Consider the following 22,371-nt stretch of genomic DNA (forward strand, 5'->3'; position numbering starts at 1 on the left):
TTAAGAGATAAAAGGAGAAATTTTAGTTAAAATATCTTACAATAAAATAATTATGATTATAAATCTCTTTAGTTAAATATATACACATTACATGGTATTCTAAAAAGAAAGAACTTATTAAAGTTTCAAGCGGATCTAATGCACAAATTCACCACTTCATCAGCTTAGACTGTAATGTCAGTTTAACATTCGTAAATGGCTGTGTCAGACTAAGGGCATTTTGTGCAAAACAAGAAATTATGAAAAACAAATCTCCAAATCCTTCTGTTCCCATGGTAAATAGAAAAGCTAGTTTACACATACACACACTTACACACACAAACTTTGATTGTATACAGAGGTTAGAATGACCAGCACTAAAATAACCCCCATCTCTACAAAATAATTAACTTCTTGAATTGATGTAATTTTTGAAAATTACAAATTCTAAGTGCTAGCAAATTGTGCTTTTAGGCAGCCACATGGCCAATAAGGTAGATGTTGTCATAAAGGTGCCCTACAAAATCTTCACTAATGTTCTGTGCAGCTCGTCGTGTATTTCGGATGAATTCCCTCTTTGACATTTTATTCTTCACGTGAGGACTTGTTAGATCAATGGAAAGTAGAATCAAAGAGTAACACAGTACATAAACTGCATCTAGACAAGAGAGAATAAATAAAAAAATTAAAGAGGAAACTGTGATCATTAAAAAATATTGTTCCCTGTCCAAGAACCTTATAGTCTACATCATCTGGGCTTACAATTATATATGCATATATATACACACATATATAATAACTCAAAAGGGTATTCCAGTGAAATAAACTCTAATAGAACAATTTTCAAAGTAATAATGTCAGCACACTGCCAAATGAGCATTTACAAATCTCTTAATATTTCTACATTATCCAAAAGTCACAAAGGGCTTTATGCACATTCATTTAAACAGATTCTTGAAGTTTTTGTAAACTAAGGCCAACATCCCGCTAAAGCTTATCTTTAAATATGTAAGCAGTCCCACTGCTGAAACCAATTAGAAATGCTTGTTAACTTGAGTGAGGCCCCAAATTCCCTCTCATTTCTGTGGGCCTACCCACAGGGCAAAATGTTAAGTGTGTCAGTCTTTGCAAGAGGGAGCTTAGAGATACTACACAGTGTAAGCACAGACAAAAGTGAAGGAAAGATAACACAAAAATAAAATTTGCTTATCTGCTAGGTCTAAGAAAACATTTTTTTTTTCCAACCCAAGTGGGATCATGACTGTATACTGAACCCGCCCCCAAGCCATGTTTGTACTTTCAGAAATGCCTGTTTAGGTGCTGATTTTAAAACTATCAAAAACAGTAGCACCATCCAGAAATATAAAGAATGATGCACTGAATCAAAGCTCTTTGTTGCTTACCAGGGCTAAGGCCAAGTTCTCTCATCAAATCAGGGTTACAAGCACAAAATCTGTGAGAGAACTTTGTTATGAGAGTCTCAAGGTACTCCCCACGCTCCTCGGGGGCATGAATGTGTCTGAAGAACTCTCTCAGTGCATTTGGCAAGAATTGGTTTCTGAAGTTGTGCAGCGTCACAAGGTCATCCAAAACATCTCGCCTAGTAGAAAAAAATCCCACATAATTAGAGAAGATTGTTTTAACTCTTTAAATATGAGCATGTAGATTTTAAAAATAAAACTGAAAGCTTTAGAACAGTTCATGAGCTTAGTTTTTTGTGGACAGGCACAAAATATTATAAACACATGTTCTTCAGACACTTTCAATAGTAGCCAAATACTACAAAAATATACATTAATCAGAATTCTAAGTTTCTTTATATGCATATTCAATCACAGTCTACATAGAGGCTTTGCTTCCTTTCAACTGTCTGAGCCACTAAAAAAGACCGTAAAGGGAATAGATTCATGTGTGTCATACACTTTGGTTCCTAAGTAGAAGTTGTTACATGAGTATCTTGTTAAAACTAGGTTTAAGTTAGATAAAATTTGCTCACAAAACCCTTTTAAATTCCAAGTCCATCAGGGTGAAATGCTCTCAAGCATTTTCCACTGAACACTGAAACATCTAAAGCATTCAGACTCACCTACATAAACAGATGTGCAATAGACATCTGAAGGAAATTTGGAAGCAAATTTGAATTGAACCAAATAATATTCTGATATTTTTATTCTTTCTATTAAACATTTCAGTACTAAGAGGGAAGTTTCAACATTAGAAACCTAGTTTTTATTTTTTTTGCCTGATTACACTCTGTTTACAAAGGGAAGATGAATAGCGGTAGGGGTTGCTAATATTAACTTGGAATCATCCATTAAATGGTTTTACATTTTTCTCTATTGCCAAAACACCTGATAATCTGAAGTTTTACAGCACAGGACTGCCAGCAGTGATAACACTACAGAATGACTCCTTTTATTCCTTTAGTGATACAGACTGAGGAGGATGAGAAGCAGGAGACGATTCCTGCTAGAAGCGCTGCTGTCCCTCTGCTCTTCCTTCCTATTTAGGTCCAGTTATTATTCTCCTCCTCTTTCAACTTTGCTTGAATGTGTTGGTGCTCCTCTTTCCTGATACTGCACTACCCCAACCTGAAGGTGTCCTGGAGGGCAAGAGAAAGCATTGTGGAGGTGGGAAAGCATGTTGCAGCGGGAATAGTGTTCCCCACTGCAGCTCATACTGTCTCCAAGAAGATGCTCAGTTGCATCTTAGGAGGTGGGTATGACTTCCATTTGAGAAATATCAGACAATCCAACAATGGTTAGATGATCCAACATTAGTTAAAAGGTTATCATCACTTGGAAAACTGATAACAGCATTTTCTGATTAACACCCATACTAGATAGAAAAAAAAGAAACCTCGAGTCTAAAAACCAGCAAAATATAAAATCTGAATGTCATACAGCACAAAGATTATCCTATGCAGTTTAAATGCTCACTATAACTTCAAAACAATTTATGCCCAGTATTGCAAAAATGCAGAAAAAGCACAGGATGCGAGATTTACTAGTTATAGGTCATATTTTCAGGAGTTCTTACAAAGTATTACAGTTGCATAAATACTTAAGCTGAATAAGTGATTTAGCAGCAGCTGATTTAGCAGCAGCATTACTTAGTTGCATTTTCTTGCATTTTTACGTCTTTAAAATTACATCAGTACAAGCAAAATGTTGTTGGATAGTGCTGTACATTGAAAAAGAATAGGAAAAGTCTCAAGAGAAATTGCAATTACCTTTCATCAAGGTAGATTCTCAGCTTCTTCCAATTTAGTGTTCTTGTGCAAAAGATAAACTTAGCTATTTCTTTCGGTGAATCATCTAGTATGCCCTTGGACATGAAGTAGTTGACTCCCTGAGATAAAATAGATGCATGTATAAATACGTTTAATCTTCATGAAGTGTTTAGAAACAAGTATTGTACTTGGAATGCAGGAACATAATCCCATTAATTAATTGGTTTTGTTTTTCAGAATGATTTCTCTTCCTCTAAATCACATTTCAACATGCAAAATACACTTCAAAATTATAAATCAAAAGCAAATAAACAATCTTTTGTTATTGTTGAGATTTCACAGTAAGAAATTTAAAATTATGAACCCCATAATGACCATGATGATTCCTTAATATTTTATCTTCAATGTAGACTAGTATTTCGGTTTTCATACTTTTATAATTTTATTTAAAATGCTGTGGGGACCATAACTTTTAATTTCATAACTTTTGTAAATAAGAAGATCTTAGCCATAAGGTGTTTACTCTTCAGTATCTTTCATTAAAACATTAATTTTAACGTTCTCACATGTATATGATATATCACATTCAAATAGATGCATTAAATGCATTTGTTTAAATGTGTAATAATGCAAATAAACACAAGCACACTGATTTCAAACCATAGGTAAATATCAACATATATAAATATGCATACACACAAAAAAGAACACTGTGCCTAACATTAAAAAAAAACCACACAACCAAAAAAAGCCCAAACAACTTAAAAAGATAGAACAATTGTGTATATTTTATATTTGTGTTAAAATTCCCCAAATTTTCCACACTTTGCCAAGCACATACATTTTTTATATAATACACATGCCAACCCTAATTTAAAAATAATTCAGTGATATTCTGGATTCTTTCTGTTCATGAAAATATCCCAAATCATAAAAATATTTTCCTTATGATCTCAGAAATCAAAACCAACCTAATGCATTTAAAAAATGTTCACACTTTTCAATAACAAAAAACTAAACCTGATAGTAACAAACTAATTAATTTCAATTCCCTTTGGCAGAGCCTTGAAGTGGTTCTGTTTATTTGTTACAGAGAAGTTACTTACATACAGTATCTCTTGACTATACCATAATGTTGAAACAATGTAAAATGTGCAGGACAGTGCATTTCTGTACCACTTTAAAATACTTCTTAAATATTTTTTCATAAATCTTGTCTTATCAGACTTCACAATATTTTGCAAGTCTGCCATTTTAGTTTAAAAAGACATAGTGGCAACCTGTCATTCAGTGTAAAAACTAACTTGCCAGTGCTCTTCGATCTTGCTTAAAAAAAGAAATAAAGGACTAAGCGCAGGTTTGGAAAGTTGTTTTATGAAGTGGATTAGTAAAGCAAAGTCTCAGTTATATCAAGCAAAAAAGAAATTAAAATATATGCTTAAGATATTGATAACACCAGTGAAAAGTCAACACATACTTGTAATATCATCTAGCTGTTTTTACCACTCCATAATTTTTGCTTATATATCTATAGAAAAAAGCAGTTAATCAGGATACTTGTTTGGTTGGTTGGTTTTGTTTAAAGCATGTTTTACGAAATTAAAAAAAAAATATATATATAAGTTTTTATACAGGTAAGACAACTGCCAAAATAAAACCCTAGCATTTTTAGGCCCTGATTTTAAGAATCTTTATTCAGGATAGTAATGAAACATGTATTGCGCTATAAGCTTGCATTTAAGTCCAAAGTTTGTCCATAATATGGCTGGACAATGTAAGGTTAAGTACTTTCTTGAATTAGAGTTAAATAGGAAACTAAAAATGTGAGATCAAAATGAACATCAACTGCATATTAATTCCTCAAGTATTTTTGCAAGTTATACAAGACCAGCAGCAGAACATCACCATTGCATATATTCTGCCTTAATAACACTTATGCATTTGCTTCAGTAATAACTATTTGCTTAATGTAATATAAACTGAAGTCTGGTGAAGAGGTCTCAGTACTATCCCTGCTGCAATTATTTAGCAACCACTTGTGCAACATAGCCAGAAAATACCTGGCATGTCAAAGATGAGGCAGGATGAAAATAACACCTTCTTTAAGACAGACAATGGGTTGGTTTCTCTGTGACAGTAAATGTCAGAACTAATCTCTTTCATGCACTAGATTTGAGCTCAAGGTAGGATCTTCAACTGATAGGGCACCAACCAAGTCTTTGTAAAGCATCTTTATTCCCTGTCTCTGGTTCAGTCTCTCACCCACCACACATAATGCTTGATAATATCTTTCTCTGTGATTGCATTCTCATTTTCCTCATGTTCTTCACAAATAATCAGGGTATAAACAATATATACTTCAGCACATGCCATCACTTTTAGCTGCTTTTTATTTCTTCCTAAGCAACCAGAAATACTTTGCAACAACAGAAACCTGATTCCTTTTTATTGTTCTCAAATTTTAGCTCACAGCAAATGAAATTTATTTACATGTTTTACAGCATGTCATTTAATCTGCTTTTTCTAACACTGTAAACACTGCATTCAATTCCTCTCAGAATCCACACTTCAAATAAACCACTTTTGGTAGCTAAAATGATTGCTTGTTGCAGGTATATTAGCTGAAATAAGTAGTTCTACACACTATTAAAATCTATGCTAGAACTATTTATCAGCCTTCTGGTGATTCTCCTAGGAAACAATTGACTGAAGTCAGGTAGGCAGATCTGTGCAACGATCTACCAGGTCTATGTAACGCTTAGGAAACAATGCAGGATGAGCACACACAGTATGTTCTTCTAATTCTGATTTAGTGGAAGAGTAGTTAGGTGAACAGTACAACAACCAAGATTTCCAGTAGCTCTGTGCCTGCCTAACTTACATGAGCAGCCTGCTGTCACTACCACATTCTTTCCTCACATTAGAGAATCTGGAGAGATGCCTTCAGGATACTTTGCCTTTGCCCCAAGAATATTAACACTGAATTTCAAACAGCTCTGGATAAAATCTTAATGTATGAAAGAGTAATGCAGAGTTTTCAAAAGGTTTCAGCTGTCTGGTTCATTCCAACTTTTTAGACAAATCACACAAAATTACTTCTCTCTACAACATACACATACTTTTAATATTCTTAAGGACAGATAAATCAATGCATCTCAAAATTGGCTTGGTTAGTAGATCACTATGAAATAGGATAATTTTTCAAAAAATTTGCTTAGAAATATACAGCACAGTAAATGTTTCATCATCTACAGACTATCTATGATCAAAAGTCCAGTAAGGTAGCTTTCAGTAAGTGGCTAACAATTAATTTATAATCAAGAAATGGTCAGGAAACTGACCTCCCTGGCAAAAACTAAGGGCAGTTGGTAATGAATAAGACAATCAGAAAGTAGAAAGCCAGGCTTAGTATAAGCACTGTCTTACTGTATTTTATTGTTATGCTACATAAAGGAAATCCTGACCTCATTAAAGTCTGAGTGTTTCAGTAGAGTCCAGAGTCCAATAGATCAATAAAAATAAAGGCTATTGAACAGAATCAGTTAGATCATTATAATCAAGAATGAAACAAAAAGTAGATTCTCTTTCCTGACCAAAGGGCTTTCTTCTCCACCTTCAGTTCCAATTTTAACTACAAAGCATAACTCCAGGTAATAAACTTGACAAAATATTTTGTAGGGATTTAGAAACAGTATACAAAACAGTGGGAAATAACTTCTGGTTGCTTACAAATTCTGAGTCATAAACGTATAAGATATGAAATGAGCACTGCATGAGGAACATTTCACATACACTCCTTAGAATAAAATAAAGCAGAGACCATGCAGGCAGATTAAACAACACAATATTCAAGTGTTAGTGCTAACTCTAAACCACCCCCTCTCCCCAAAGAAACAAAAACCAAGTTCCAAAATCTTGGCTGCAATGGTGCTGCCATATGAAAAACAAAACAAAACCAACACACAAAAAAATAATGAGAAACCAAACATGCACTGGAGTATTTTTTTCATATTACATGTAATGTGATTAGACACACCCTTTCAGCAGAATGTGAACACCTGCTATGAATTATGCAAGCTCATGCACACAATCAATACATTAAATTACAGCAGATATCACAACACCATGCACACAACAATGGCTAACCAGAGAATCCTACCACAAAGTGTGTAGATGCTCTTCCCTACCCCGTGAGCCACCGCTAGCTCTGGAGCTGTTGCTGTGGAGCCTGGTTACCCATTTTCATGACATGGGCGGTGTCCTTTGGAGAATCTTGCTCCTGTGGCTGTAAGTATTCCTATTTTTATAGTAATTTGATCAGGTCTGTTATCAAATGTAAAGCAGAGTTTGGCAGGAAATTCGGAGGTGCAATTTGTAATAGTGGAATGTCATATAAATTTCAGTCACAGTGTCCTTATAATAATAATTCTGCCAATATCACAGTTGTAAATAATAAAAGTAATAGTATTCGTGAATTCTCCTGAAACTCAGGCCCTGAATGATTCCTACCAGGCTATGGTGCTCCACAGGGAGAGAGGAACAGAAGCCCTTAGGAGATATCCTGAGGTTCTCATCTCTCACTAGGCCTGAAGCAGACTGTTGGTACTACTACCGTACAATATAACCAAAACGAACCCAGAAGTAACTGTAGCATAATACATTTAATATCTAAATTAGGCATACTATAAGGTAGCTCTATTTTGCAGGTCTTAATTTATTCTAAAAATAATGAATGCCTTATTCAGTGCCTTTTGTGAAGGTTCCAAATGCTTCAAACCTACCAAGATTACTTTAAATTAGGTTGGAATATAACAGCATATTATAAACTAAGACAGTACAAAATTATGTTAAAACAAAAGTTTGGGTGAAGAAAGCTATTACCAATTAACACTTGATATATTATTGAAAACACATTTAAGTTAGCTAAATATTGCATTTCATCTGAAAATATTTACATTTATTACTAAATTCAGTAGAATCCTGCTGGAAATCAATGCTAATCACTCAAGTGGCAAAGTGCTGATAAGATGTCTCAACACTGTGTATTACAGTTCAAAGCAGAGCCCTACCAGGGTAATTACAAAATTCTGTAATTTGTGACTAATAAAAGTAGTGGGTTTCTTTATCAAGCAGAATACAAGATAAAGCAAGAATTTAAATCAAATCACATTATTGTAGTGATTCATACAACTGCTTTATTAATTTCACTCCATGGTCACAACTTCAGTTTTTCTGTATCATATCAGCAGAGTGAACTATTGGCTCTTAGAAGCATTTCTTTTCATGTATCTTAATCCTCTTCCTACTTTGGATTTATTAAATTACCACCTCCTTGTGTATGTATAAATATATGCAGGAAGTTAATACTACTTTTTGTTCAGGGCTGTGTACCTTCTTTCCCTAGGACACAAGAAGCAGGAGTTTGGTTTTGTACACAAGAATCTCTTTGTCACTTGGGTGTTAATTGCATATCTCCCAGGCAAAAGCTGTCTACTCTCAAACTTGTTTCTTCTTTGAAAGGTGACAGAGGAAAAGCAGAAACTGACTTTTCCAGTTAGTTACATGAATTAATAAATGGAAACCTTTTATTTTGACATGGGATATTTTTAGAACATATGTTGTTATATACTACAAAGAAAGATTATGCATAACAAACATCCACAGAAATCAAGTCAAACTCATCTTTAGGATATTTCAGCAGTACATCTTTTTCATAATATTTCAAGATTTGCTCCTTGATAGTAGAAATATTTTAAAATCCCTTACAAGAAACCATAATTGTCATGGAAGTAATTGGTGTTAATTTACACCTAATCCTGCCTTAACTGAAGTAGGATGAAACCCATACTCTGCAGAAGCATTTTAATTTATATAAGCATATTATTATCCTTTTTAAATTCACCATTGTCTCCTCAGTTAGGATCTCTGCCTCATTCCTAAGTCAATACGTGGTTATGAATTTCTGGCATCCATAGGTCAGGCTTAAGGGGCAAGCCATGTAAATGATGTGCACAGGTACTATATGCAAACAAAAAAGATCACGATAGGGCTGTAACTTAGTATTAATCACTCCCGCAGCAAAACAAGCACTTATTAAAACTTGGCTTTTAGTATGGCTGTAATTATAAAGCAACAATCACAATTATTTTAACTGTTTATTACTGTCAGCAACAGTTCACTTACCTCATCAGGGTTGGCATTAAAGGTGAGACTGCCCTCATCTAGCTGCATATACAATTTTCTAAAAGAAAATCCTAGAGGCGGATTCTTATTGTATATAGAACAGTGACCCCAAGTGGATTTGCACAACCTATGAAAACAGAATTAGTCTATTATCAAAATTTCTTTTTGTATTTCACATATTTTACAAAAGCAAAATGTAATGAACACTGCAAAGCCAAACAAACTACAGGAGAAGTTAGAAGCAGGTTGCTTGTAACACTTCGTTTTGAAGCCTTTTGCATGTGTGTATCTAAAGTCTTCATTTATATGATTATTGTTTTCTTCTCACACAGGTTTTGGTGTCTTTGAGTGCAATTTCAAAACATATCCCAGTAAGTGGCATCATGATGACATCCACACAGCTGAGACCTCTGGCACTCCTAGTATCTGAACACTGGCTAACTGTGACAAGTTGCTCTCCTACAGCAGTTATCACGCTTTTAAAAAATTGTGTTTCTTTTCTTGTGTCCCAGTTGTGCAGTGAGTGAGACACCACATCTGCACAAAATTATGCCATTAACTCACTGTCTTCACCATCTGTCTTTTTCCACTTTACCATCCTTTCCGCATTCTTGACTACTCTTAATCATGTGATCCAGCCCCATCCTTCTATATCCTCCATCACTTCTCAGTTTCTTTCCCTTTTATCCCACCCTTACTCCATATCTCAGTTTCATTGATTTCTGTCTATGATCTCAGCATGCTTGATGACACCATCTGAAATTCCCTTGAAATTTCACGCTCTAGGTGTTCTGATTGTTACCTAGATTCCTTACTGAACTTCGACACATCTCTTTCGCAAATAATGGGCACAATGCTTAGGACTCAGAAGGCAGCCACTGAGGACATGGGAAAACTTTGTTTTCAGTTCAGGAACCTGGGTCTTATTTGGACTGAGTTCAGAACTGCAGTCACAGGACTTGCCAAAACCTAAATTCAAACACATCCAGTACAGGTGGAATATTGAAGACCAAGATGTCTACAGAGATTATGCAATTTGAGATTTTCATTAATTTACTAAACCAGGACACATTTTCACTACCAAAGTGTATGCTTTGAACTGAGTATTATTTGGGAAGATTTCACTAAAAATGATTGAACTATTTCCCAGGATGAACTCTTGAGGAAAATACTTATTTTTCCCCCTGTATGTTAAGAATATAGACTGCATACATTTAAGAAGCTCTAGTATCTTCAAGCTTTGGTCCAGGGAATTTATTTCTATTTAGCCTGGTTTTGATACAAAGAACTGAGAGCAATACAATGCATACTTAACTGTCAAGCTATTTCAAATAAATACATTTAGCTTAGCAGGATCTTCACTAGAATTCCTGTTTCCTGCCAAGACAACAGTCCCCAACAGCAGAACAATTGTGACTAAGAAGATATAATTGCATTATCCTAGTTCTGAATTCATAAAGCATGATAGGAAGGGAAGCTGCTTAATTCAAATGCAGAGGAACAAAGAAATAGGAGGAAGAGATGTAGAACACAAGGAAAGGAAAAGAAACAGGACCTGAACAACATCCCAGCTATTACAGTAATACTAAATAATGTCTGTTAACGGGTAAGACTATGTTGTGGAAGAAGATACAAGTTCTGCTGACTATCTACACTAAATACAGGTATGATCTCACGAGTCCTTCCTAGTGTCATAAAACATCAAATATCAAAGAAAATTATTTTAATTAAATGTTGATCTTACAGTATTTTATTTGATAGAATGTTCCTTTATTTATTTTCTGGACATACAAACTCTGCCTATGTTATATAAATATGTTTTAGCAGTTAAGACTGCAGAAATTTCACCTGGCACATTTGCAGAACTGACCTTTTCTTTCCCCTTTTCATCACCATCTTCCAAAAAACATACACTTTAGTTGCTTTAAGACAGGTACAGTAGATGACTTCCCATCCCTTAGTACTTGAAGCTTGAGCTGCATAGGTTTGTTTGCTCAAGCTAGATACTTGTTTGAAGCTCAGAGAAGTAATTGTACAAACATTTGAGATATGCTTTCAGCTAATACAAAAGTGAAGACAAGTCCTTGTTTTTTTTCCCCCATGATGTATCAAACAACAGGTGTGTAGTAATACACACCTATACTTGTACCAAGCACACTTGTGTAAGCACTAATCTCCACTAATACTTGACAGTAATTAGAAATCCAGAATAACATTTTAAAACTATATTCATGTTTCCCTTATGTTAAATCTCATTTAACTCAGGAAACCTTTGCTAAGGTTAGAATGACAGAAAGCAAATGTTGAGAAATTTAAAATCTAATAGCTATTTTCACTATGTCCTGGTGATACTTTTTGTTTGTTTGCTTACCCTTGCCAGAGAAGCTCATCATTAGCAAGATCCTGCCAGACACATGAAGCTAGACAGAGATCAGTTGCATTCAGGTATGACAAAATGGTAAAACTAAGCTCTGGTGGCAGCATTTCCAGGTTAATGAATCCTTCTTGTTCTTTAGATTTTCTTGTCTTCAACAGGTGGTAGATATCAATGCCTCCTTGGGCTTGTTTGCGATGGCTTGTATTGGAAACGTTAGTAGCTATCCTCCTACCATGTTCTCTGGCAAGATAGCTTTGTCCACTGTATCCTTGGTGTTGCAGTTGCTGGCTCCTAGCAACTCTCCAGAGTCCTTGACCCATCTGCGAGCCTGCTGGACATAAAATCTAAATTAAATGTTGACAACTCTTTATAAATATTTGTAAGATAGACTCAGCACACACTAGAAAAAAAGAAATTGTAGGGCTGATCTGAATACAAAAAAAATGAGTTTTGTCAAAGTTATGCTGATGATGTAATCTGCCTCTAATGGAGCAACTGAATAAACACTGAAAAGAAAAACCATAAAAAAGATGAGTTTATTTTTTAAAAAAGTTTCTGTGCTTGAAGAGTTATGAAATTAACAATAAGCTTCTGCAAACAGCACCAAACATTATCTATGTCCTATGGAACTTAAGAAGCCTTAACCATCAAAACATTTGGAATTATTACCTTCAGACTTCCTTTAAAATTTAATAAAGATACCTTATTTAGAGTTAATGAAGTTCTATAAAATATAAGAAGAAATAAAAATGTCCTCAGTAGTGGGTAGCACACAAAACTAGGCTGTGACTGACATTAACACAAAGCTTAACAACATCAATGATAATCCATTAAGGATTTAGTTTCTTGTTTCTGAACAGCCAAAATATCTTTTCAAGTATTCTTGCACAGTAGCATAAAACCTTCATGATAAGGCTTTTTTATCTTACTTATCACTCTGCTTGTTACTTTTTGTCAAACTTCGCTACAGATGGTAATAAAAATAACAGACCCTGAATGATAGTCAGTTATCAAGATTTCTCAATACCTCAGCTCAAACTTCAGTAACCACCTATATTTACCAAGAGGGAGAAAATTAAAGTATGATATACCATTCAATATGGGAATGTCGTCTTAATCGCATCATAAGTGGTGTATATTCAGCGATCTATCTTATTTTTCAACCTTTACTATGATGACAGATCATTAAAGTGATCATATGAGGCATCTGCAGATTCCTGACGGTGACTTTCAAAAAAAGAAACACTTATAGCCTGGTCTGGCAGGATCTCATAGGTATTTGAAATTATTTATATTTTGTTAGCATAGGGATTAAAAATGGGGCTTTGACTGTTAAAGGTTGAACACAAATGCAAACTGTCCTAGATAATCAGAAAGAAACAAGCCACGGATGTGGTGAGTGATTATGGGAAGAAAAATTGAGAAACTGGAGAAATTACACAAAAAAAGCATAACCAAGATGAAACAGACAAAAGACAGGTTCAGATAGCTGGTGAAGCAGTCATACATATACACATCCATTAAGGGAATATTTAAGAATTCATTTCTAAGTAAGGTACCAGTTATGAGGAAACTGTAGTCACATTTTTCAATTTAGTAATACATTAGTTTTCACATAAATTAATAATTACTTTTATTCTATCCTGAACTGTTATATATTTGGCTTAATTCTTTTATCATACAGAGGCAGGTTAAACCATGATCAACTGCTATAAATGATCAGGGAAATTAAAAAAAAAAAGTTTAGTAAGTCACCCCATAAATAGGATATACAATTGGCTGCAAAAATGTACGCATAATGAAGGTATTCTTATTTTCTTGAGAGTAGCATAAAAGTTTTAAAAGTCCTTAGGGCTATCAGTAAAAGAACTTCACAAGAAGAAACTATACCACAATCTGACATTTAAAAGGTGGTAACACAAGGATGAGCAATCTGATGAAACTGGGCCTTGATAACTCATGCTGGTGTTTGCAATTAATTTATGAAACTTCTAGCTGAAAATAGAACATATTTTTTCATGTGATAAAGAACTCTGCCTTTATTTTTCATTGCCTAGCTAGATTAAAATAAGAGGTAGCAACTTTTAAAAAAGAGACATTCCCATATCTACAGTTGCTCAGTGACATCTTCTTCTGGTTTTAAGCAATAAATCTCTCCAAGGAGAAGGATGTTACCAACCTTCACGCGAAAGGAGGATCACCACATCCTGTTAGAATAAAATCAAGAGCTATTAAATGAATAAGCGATAGGTGTGTCAGAATTGCCATTCTGGACCACAAGCATAAACCCATCAGGTCGCCTGCTGCTCCTATTACCAGCGCTGAGCAGGCAGAGCATACGGTGAAGTGCAGTGAAGAATCAAGCTCAAAGCCAGTTTGTGTGGGTAGGCAGGAACAGCCAAGGGCTGGAAGGAGGATGGGAGGCTTTCCTAAGGGATGGAAAGAGCAGATAAAGAATATTTCTGAGCAAATACAACATTTCAAAAAGGGCTACCATCACCTCACTAGATGATTCAATGAAGGTAGAGTTCCCATTTTGATAGGCATTGTATATGAGCTTGTAAATTAATTAAGTACAGTACTTTGTAAACAGATATCTCTAAATATCTTGGGAGGCGTCAACCAATTCTTGACCTTAGCCCTGCGAGTAAATTGAACACTGCCGACAAAGCATTACACGTTCAAATATGCAGATGCCAAATTTAGAGGTTGCGTTCACTCTTGGAAGATATTAGATGATCTGAATGACTGAATAATAATTCAATTCAATTATGTTAAAAAAAATGGTTTTGAAAGAGGTAAATGTACACATACACATGTAGATGTAACTCAATTATAATCTGCACACTTTTTCAGTGTAGCTCTTCATGTAAAAACAAAATAAAATCTCGCTGAAAATATAACATCAATTCCAAACAAAATGATAAAACAGCCAAACAGCAAAATACTAGTTTTAGGGACAGAGAGAAACAGGAGTGAGTGCTTGTAGTTGTTCGTCATTATTTCAAGTCCTTAATCACTGAAGCAATAGAAATCAGCAAGAGAAAATATGACAACATTGAAATATTAAACCTCATATTTTACAAAAGTTTTAATGAAAGACCCTCTTCTATGTAAACTCCATATGTTAAGTAGAGAGAAAGGAAAGTTCTGTTAAATGGAGAAATCTATTTGTTAAGATAACTTTTTGTAAGTCAAATTAAGGAATTTATTTTGTTAGCATTTTTGCCATCTTTTCTGACATTAATTTATATCATAACAAAGCCACATTTGTATACACATTTGTTAAGTCCCAACTGTCAAAAAATCTTCTGAAAATATTAATTATTTGGACATAGTTTAAATAAAAGGAAAAAATTAGTAACAGGAAATTGAAGGCTCTGAAGATCATTAGGAGTCATAGTGACAAGTTTCATAATCATAACACACCAGAAAGATGACAGAGAACGACCAGCAGCATTATCAGAAACAGTTCATATAAATGCTGTGCCCAGTCAATTATCAAGCTAATTTTATACTATCAGGTAAGTATCTGGCAATTTTATAATAGTTTTCAAACCTCTTCAAAGTCAGATTATCTCTGTCCTATTTGCGCTACTTGTAAAGAATTTAGTAGTGATCAGAGAGGACCAAGTGTTCCTACTTAGCGCTAAATCAAATATCCAAATTTTAGTTGCTAGCTTAATATATTTTTGAAATATTCACCTAGAACTCCCTGTTCACAAAATACATACTGTTAAGGAATACTGAGCTAACAAGAATACCAACAGTTCTTGTTGGTGCTCACAGGGTTTTTCTTCCCACACAAGAGCTAATTGCTATATGTCACCAACAATGTAATTGCTTCTAGTTTACTTAACACTAGAAGTGGCTCCAAGACAGAAAAAAAATACTACGTCATTCTAGAAACTAGTGTCCTCACATACTTAGACAGAAGGTATCATTGCAGAAATAATTTTAAAAGTCTTTTATAATGTAAAAAATGATAAAAAATAGATTTTCTGTTTTAAGTACCAAGTGAAGAAATCTCCAAGAAAAAATGAAGTGAGACAAAATTCAAACCATTCTAGACCCAGAAATCCACAAGTTTTAATACATGTATAGATATCCAGCAGCTTTTTTGACATTTGTTACATCGCATCTCATTTTCCCCATCATGCAATTACTTTCAGCTTTGTAGTAATCCAGGATGAATGCTTTTGAGAGCTTACTCGTAAAACAATGAGTAAACTCAATGTTATTATGAAGTCCTTTAAGTAATGGTGTCCAGAACTATAGTTTTAAGATTCTGAACATACATTTGCAATCTCCAGGTTCAACAGGCCACTCAAATGTATGTTTCCAGATTTCCAATTATATAACTTTACCTAATAATTTAAACCTCTTGACAGGTTGGCTGTAATAACTATCACAGTAAAAACAACATCAAGCTTGTTTATAAATTACTGATCTTCTCTGGCACTGATACCTCTCAGAGTCTGATTTCAGTTTTAATCATATCTTCTTCAAGTTACATTATTACTGCATAATAAATTCTTTTGCAGTGTTGAAGAGCGTAACAAAAGCTAAATCTAGATCAATGCTGTATTGATAATGGCTTCTATTTTATTAAATAAAACACAACATACACTCTCGATATAAAACCCCTGCGCTTCATAGTAAACTGGCCCTACAGTTGCTGCTTTGCAACCACAATCACCCCAACAGGAAAATGACCCTTCCTTCGGCGTTACCGAAGCTCCCTTCGTGGCAGCTGCATTCATAACCGAGGCCTGCTGATCCCCCTAACGCGAGAGCGTTTCCAACCTGACTCCGGACACTGACACTCACTGGCACTCTCTCCTGCCCAAGGCCGCTCCAGCTGACGGGAGCACCCTGGGGAGCCCCCTCCGCCAAAGGCTGCGGCTGCCCTCCTGCCCCACCCCGCGTCCCCAAGAGCTCCGCAGCCGCCCTACTCACCACCTCCCGGGCGTCTCCCCGAATCACGCTTCTCCCCGCGCAGGGGAGCCGGGACCTGAGCTGGGACCTCGGCCGGGTCAGACCGAGCCACGGCCGCCCGCCACTCGGCGGACCCTAGCGGGCCTGGCCCCGCGGGCACCGCCCCCGCGCGCCATTGGGCCGTCCCAACAGCCCCGGCTCTTGATTGGATGCGTCGCCCGTCCGTCCGCACCCGCCTTCCCCGCTGAGGGAAGCTCGCGGGGCCCATACCTGTGCGAGCTCAGGTCCCAACCGCCGCCGCGACGAGCCCGGCCGAAGTCGGTGCGTGAGCCTCGCCGGGCAGAGAAGGGCTGAGCAGCTCCCGGCGGCGCGGAGAGACGGTAGGAGCCAGGGAGGGCCCTCCGGCACGCAGGCAAACCGCCACCTCCCGTCTCCTTGCCAGGCAGGTTTGACGCTTAGTGTTGTTGCTGGAAGTGACGTCACCGCAGACGGATGGGCAGGAAGCGGAAGCGGCCGTTGGGTCTCGCGGCGGCAGATTCAGTCTGTGCCCGCCGCAAGGCGCTGTGGTCCGCGGGCCCCTGAGGGGGCACAGAGGGGCACCCGCTGGCCCGGACAGGCGGCCCGGCGGGAGAGGGCCCCTGGTCCTGCAGCGGGGTGGCGGTTCGCGCGGGTGAGCGTCAGAATCCCCCCCTCGGGGCAGGGGTTTGTTCCTTCTCAGGGGCCGGCGGCGCGGGACGGCTCCGAGCCCAGGGCCCTCCCTCTCCTCAGGGGCGGTGAGCGGGGCGGGCCCGGTCTTCGGCTGGTGTAGGAGAGAGCGAGGGCGAGTGGGCAGCCGGCACCTGTCCCCTCTGACAAGTTCGCCTCAGCTCGCTGGCGCGGCCCCGGAAGTGCAGCCGGACTTGCTCGTGGCAGGGACGCGCTTTTATTTTCCGCCGGTGTTTCGATGGCGCCCAGGGCAGCCAGCCCGCGACGCACAGTTCCTTGAGCGATTCACTCGTTTGCAGCTATCCGGTGTTCTTGAAGCGTGTCTGTTCCAGCTGGCCCGACAGCGCAGTGCAATATTTGTCCGTGACATTTTTGCGTCTCTGCATAATGGTTTGAACCTGCGCCCCTGTAACAGAAGATTCTAAATACAATTTGAAGAAATCGAAATTATTTTTTGTTAGGCACTTTAAAGGCAATCTTAAGGTACTTGGTAACTTGCATTTTTTTTTCTTTGTGTGTTGTTTGCTTGTTTGTGTGTTTCACATTCATTAGGTCTTTGAATACCGAATGTAATTTTAAGAGTTGTTCTTTAAACTGCTTACAGTTCTAGGCTATCATATCTTAAAACGTTCTTATACCTGATTTTATTCTGGATAACCAATGCTCTGTAACTGTTCTGTCATGAATTCCTACAGGCAAAAGCTATGTGCCAATTTTCACAGTTCACCTTCCCCTGATGAACTTAACTTTGTTATCTTTGTGATCTCTTGAGCTATTCAGCTTGTAGTGACAGTAGTTGCCCGTTTTTTGCATCTAGAAGTCTAGTGTAGAAAGGGTTGTTGATACTTTGGGGAAACAGCCTATATAATCAGGTGAATTCCTGTGTCTTCTGTAAGTATTTGCATTTCAGATTAGTGCTTCAGTCTGACGTCAGAATTCTGTTTTGATATCTGGTTAAATGGCAAAACCATGGGGTGGATCACTTTCTGAGGTAATGCAGGAAGAACAGTTGTCTCAGTTTTCGAATACTTGAGGATAATTTGTCGCTAACCTTTAGCAAGTGTTGTATACTTATATGTAGCATGACTAATAAACCAGAACCTAATGATTAAAGAGGAAGAGAATTTTTATCTTCTGGAAGATTTCTGATTTAAACACGACAGAGACACAAGAAGAAAAAAAACCAAACCCACAACAAAAACCAAAACAAACCCAAACACTGAAACAAACAAACAAAAAAAACCCCAAAACAAACCAAAACAGACCATTTGTCAGTGCAAGCTTTAACTGTGGTTTTTGTGGGTGGGGTTTTTTGTATGTGTTTTTTTTTTCTTTTTTTGTGGCCTGTCTCCGCCTTCGTTTCCCCCCCCATAAGTGAAGTGTGTGATCAAGAAGTTCCTTTCAAAAAGACTCACTGCCTTAATGAGCAGGACCAAATAACAAAGTTGCAAACTGGAGTATCCATCGGAGCTGGTTCCTGACAAGTTTAGATGTAATCTCTTTGGAACATTCCGTCTTTTGGTCTAAATCTCATGTGTCAGTATAAGAAATTGTATAAAATTCTGTATCTTGAGAATATCACTATATCATGTATAGGCTGTATGGCACTGCGTCTTCACTGCTTGGATCAGTAGGCTTCAAAGTATTTGTTTTCTGGCAAGAAAAGGAAGTCAGGGAAGAGAGTGGCAGGCAATTCTCTCCCAGGTTCTAGTAGAAAATTCACTGGTAAATTTCTGTTCTAAGGTTTCATAGCTGAAATCGTTACTGTTACTGAGGCTTTTAGGGCAAGTGCTGTAGAGAGTTAAGCCAGTCACAAGCAGATCTCGAGGAGAAGAGGAATGAGAACTGATTTTGTGAGACACATCAAGTTTCTGTACTTCTAACTTTCTCCTTCCCCCTGCCTTGTTTTTAGTCTAAACCATTAAAAAAAAATCACTGAGCTTGGCAGTTTGCTAATACACTTTGTCAAGTTCTGTCAGTCTGTCCAGAGTGTTAAGCTGCAGGTCATTTGTTTTCAGTTGTGACTTAGGAGCTGGGCTATCATCCAGTCTGTGCTTTTAAGGTCTTGTGTTGGAGAGAACTAATATTGGTTTCTTACAAACAAACACTTGCAAGATACAGAAAATAGTACTGGTAGGCTATCTCTAAATATAAATGTATTTTGAAGCAATGGAGCAAGGGACAGGGTTAAGTTTAATATTAATACTGATAGTTGATGGTACTGTTACAGGTGTTTCTTTTTACTACCTGCCAGTCAGGGGGAGTTGCCAGTATATTTAGATATCTTATGGCAATTTGTTTATTTATTTTCTTCCAGTCTCCTCTTCCTCCATTTGAGAATTTACTAATCAGTTCTGTTCAGTAAAACATTTTAGAAGCGTGAGCTGCCTGTATTTATCCCTTTGATCTAAAAAGTGATTTAGATGATGGTGTTTTCATGATTTGCTGATTCTCTTTTGTTGTCTTTTTTTTTCTCCTCCATTTCTCCCCCACACCCCCTTTCTTTCTTGTAGTAGTCTTCAGTTTCCTTGCAGGATAATTCTACAGGGAGAAAGGCACCTTTTTGCTGTTTGCACTGAGTCCTTAGATGAATCTCTTTCTTCTGTGAAGCAAAGCTCACAATAAATTAGAAGTGGGTTCCCAAGTTGTATGTTACAATGTAGAAGTTAAACGGGGCATTTGGTAACAATCCAAATAAACTTGCACCTATTTTTAAATATCTACATTGTCTGTTACCCCTCCTGCCTCTACCCCCCCCCCAAACAATTTTAAGTTTAATAGTTCTTTAAAGAATAAGAAGCATTCTAAACTGAAGAATGCAGGTTTTCACTGCATGTGGAGTTCCTGTGCCTTGAAAACAGCAAAGAAACTTTTCACTGAGTTTTAGTGGATTTAGCCAGTCCTAAATTTGTAATATGCTTTCAGATATATTTTCCTTTAAAGATCTTTGATAGTTAAGGATTGAGGATTACTACTTGATCCTATTTAGAATGAATGAAGTTGATGGCTGATGTTAATTGGTATCAAGCTGTAGCTCTGTGCTATATTGTAACAATTTGTTAATAGTAGTGTCTAGAAAAGGGGAGCAAACCCCTTTGAATTCTATGGCATTTTGTAATTTTTGTGTAATTTTTTTTTTTTTTTTTAGGGCAGAGAATGTACTACATTACATAAATGTCATAATCTGAAAGAAGAAAAGCATTTGGAATAATGGCAACAGGAGACCTAAAAGGAAGTTTAAGAAAAATAGAACAAGGACTTCGCTTGATAAATTATCCAAGAGATGTGGATTATACAGTGTAAGCAGCAGTGTGAATAAGTTTATGCTGATACATGATGACAGCAAGATGTGTAAACAAGATTTGTATAAATATTAGCATTGCACTCAGTGATGAGTAAGCAGAGCATATGTCTGTGGGAAGTTGGGGTTTGATACATGTGAACTGAAAGATAAAAGGATGCAGTTTTGCTGTTCTGAGCAATTCTTAGAATAATCCTGAAGTGTATCACTATCTTGTTGTTCTTTCTTTTGCTGTTTTTCTCTTTTCTTTGACTGATCTCTCACTTTTATAATTTCTTTATAAGTGCTAGCAAAACTTTCTTCAGGCAATTTCATCCTTTTAAGATAAAAAGAAAAAAGTTGTTGATCGTTAAGATGGAAACGCTGGTGGGCTTTAGACCTGAAAATATAAAAATTATATGAGTGTCCCAAAAGTGTTGTTTTGACTGTTTTACAGGTAATAGTAAAGACTGCTGAATGAGATATACCTCAAAAAAAATGAAAGAGATATTTGGGTATGACATGCTGGCTATATGGACACACCTCTGAAGTTAAATATTTAAATTTAAGTAATGAAAGGCTTTTGTTATCTTCTGCTGAGTAAAATACTTTTATTTCTCAATAGGTTAGTAAAAGGAGATCCAGCTGCATTTTTACCTATTATCAGCTATTGCTTTACATCTTTTTCAACTTACATAGCAGAACTTCTGGTGAAGTGCGATGTGGAACTCACAGCAAAGAGTGATTTGCGGTTTATTGAAGCTATTTATAAGGTATCTGTGTTCATGTTCTTTGCAGAAGAGACAAAATTTTGAGTATGGCCTCATGAGAATTAAACATGTATGAGTTTTACTAGAAAGTGAAAATTTTTGGCAGTGAATGTGAATTGTAATTCTGTTAGGATTTAAGATGAGTAGTAAGTCACTGTGTGGCAAGTTTTTATTTAGATTTTCATAAAAATAAGGGTTGAATGTTGTTAGCCAAATCTTGATTTTGAGACAATGGTAGAATCAATAATATTGGTTTTTGTGTTAGTTGTGAAGGACACTGAAATATTTATCACATGGTAAGTTTTATAGAAGTGACCTTAGAAGAGATGGTAACTAGCAAAAAAATCACAACAAACTTCAATAATTGTAATGAAAACACAATTAAGAAATGGGGTTATTTTAAAATACCATGCAAAATTAATATACAAAGTCCAGTTCTTAACAGTTTATACATTGGAATCGAATCAGTTTTGAACTACCCTTAAAAATATCCATAAACACCTTTTTATAAAAGGTGGCTTGATATGTTAACAGTACTAGCTTATTCAGACTAGTTTTCTGACTAAGTACAGAGACTCCTTTACAAAGAGGCTCTGTGGGAGTCTTACTTAGCCCTCCAATGCATTTGCTGAGATTAATACAGCTTTTTATTGTGCATTCACATTGGAAAGTTTTTGTTTCACTTTTTTAATATTAATGTCAACAATCATTTACTTCATGAATCTTAGGACTATGAGTTAAACTTTACAAGAGAGGTGTGAATGAAATGTTACTGGAAGAGGTATGTTGAAATTCTCATTAGAAGAAACAGCTGAAAATATATAAATAACCAAATGAGAAGAGGTTTAACTGCTGAAGTGCAGAATAAAAAGATTGTAGAAAAATAAGAACCTGAGTGTCCCATTTC

At 36.6% G+C, this 22,371-nt stretch overlaps 2 protein-coding genes across 12 annotated transcripts in view; one reads left to right on the forward strand and one right to left on the reverse strand.

The window, feature by feature from the left end:
* On the reverse strand, positions 1-17,163 carry FBXO8 (F-box protein 8). 4 transcript variants are annotated; one of them, XM_082050482.1, is made up of 6 exons: positions 16,980-17,163; positions 11,766-12,102; positions 9,395-9,521; positions 3,212-3,330; positions 1,383-1,579; positions 1-637 (listed from the first exon to the last, which is right to left on the reverse strand). In XM_082050482.1, exons 2-6 carry the CDS (start codon positions 12,089-12,091, stop codon positions 450-452), a joined length of 957 nt encoding a protein of 318 aa, XP_081906608.1. In that variant the 5' UTR covers positions 12,092-12,102; positions 16,980-17,163; the 3' UTR covers positions 1-449. The 4 variants fall into 4 exon arrangements, with proteins under 4 accessions (XP_081906608.1, XP_081906607.1, XP_081906609.1 ...); XM_082050481.1 differs by having other exon boundaries at positions 11,766-12,099; positions 16,980-17,162; XM_082050483.1 differs by lacking the exon at positions 16,980-17,163 and adding an exon at positions 16,731-16,861 and having other exon boundaries at positions 11,766-12,099.
* CEP44 (centrosomal protein 44) overlaps positions 17,071-22,371 on the forward strand; it is a 14,594-nt gene continuing 9,293 nt past the window's right edge. Inside the window, exons 1-4 of one of the 8 annotated variants that reach the window (XM_082050474.1) lie at positions 17,234-17,379; positions 17,714-17,897; positions 20,563-20,713; positions 21,320-21,467. In XM_082050474.1, the coding sequence (XP_081906600.1) occupies positions 20,625-20,713; positions 21,320-21,467 (237 nt within the window). In that variant the 5' untranslated portion in view covers positions 17,234-17,379; positions 17,714-17,897; positions 20,563-20,624. Of the gene's footprint in view, positions 17,090-17,233; positions 17,898-18,648; positions 18,907-20,562; positions 20,714-21,157; positions 21,210-21,319; positions 21,468-22,371 lie in introns of those variants that run through there. The other 7 variants (XM_082050477.1, XM_082050476.1, XM_082050480.1 and 4 more) reach the window with 7 other exon arrangements.

Source organism: Streptopelia decaocto (genome assembly GCF_964273445.1).
Source record: "Streptopelia decaocto genome assembly, chromosome: 4".
Lineage (NCBI taxonomy): Eukaryota > Metazoa > Chordata > Aves > Columbiformes > Columbidae > Streptopelia > Streptopelia decaocto.

What these genes read in the sequence shown, in the direction of transcription:
- FBXO8 (XM_082050482.1), bottom strand. Translation starts at nt 12,091, where the DNA reads ATGGGTCAAGGACTCTGGAGAGTTGCTAGGAGCCAGCAACTGCAACAC. An exon ending in GATGAGCTTCTCTGGCAAGG is followed by an intron (nt 9,522 to 11,765) that starts GTAAGCAAACAA and finishes CTGTTTTCATAG; the next exon opens with GTTGTGCAAATCCACTTGGG. An exon ending in TTAATGCCAACCCTGATGAG is followed by an intron (nt 3,331 to 9,394) that starts GTAAGTGAACTG and finishes ATTTTATCTCAG; the next exon opens with GGAGTCAACTACTTCATGTC.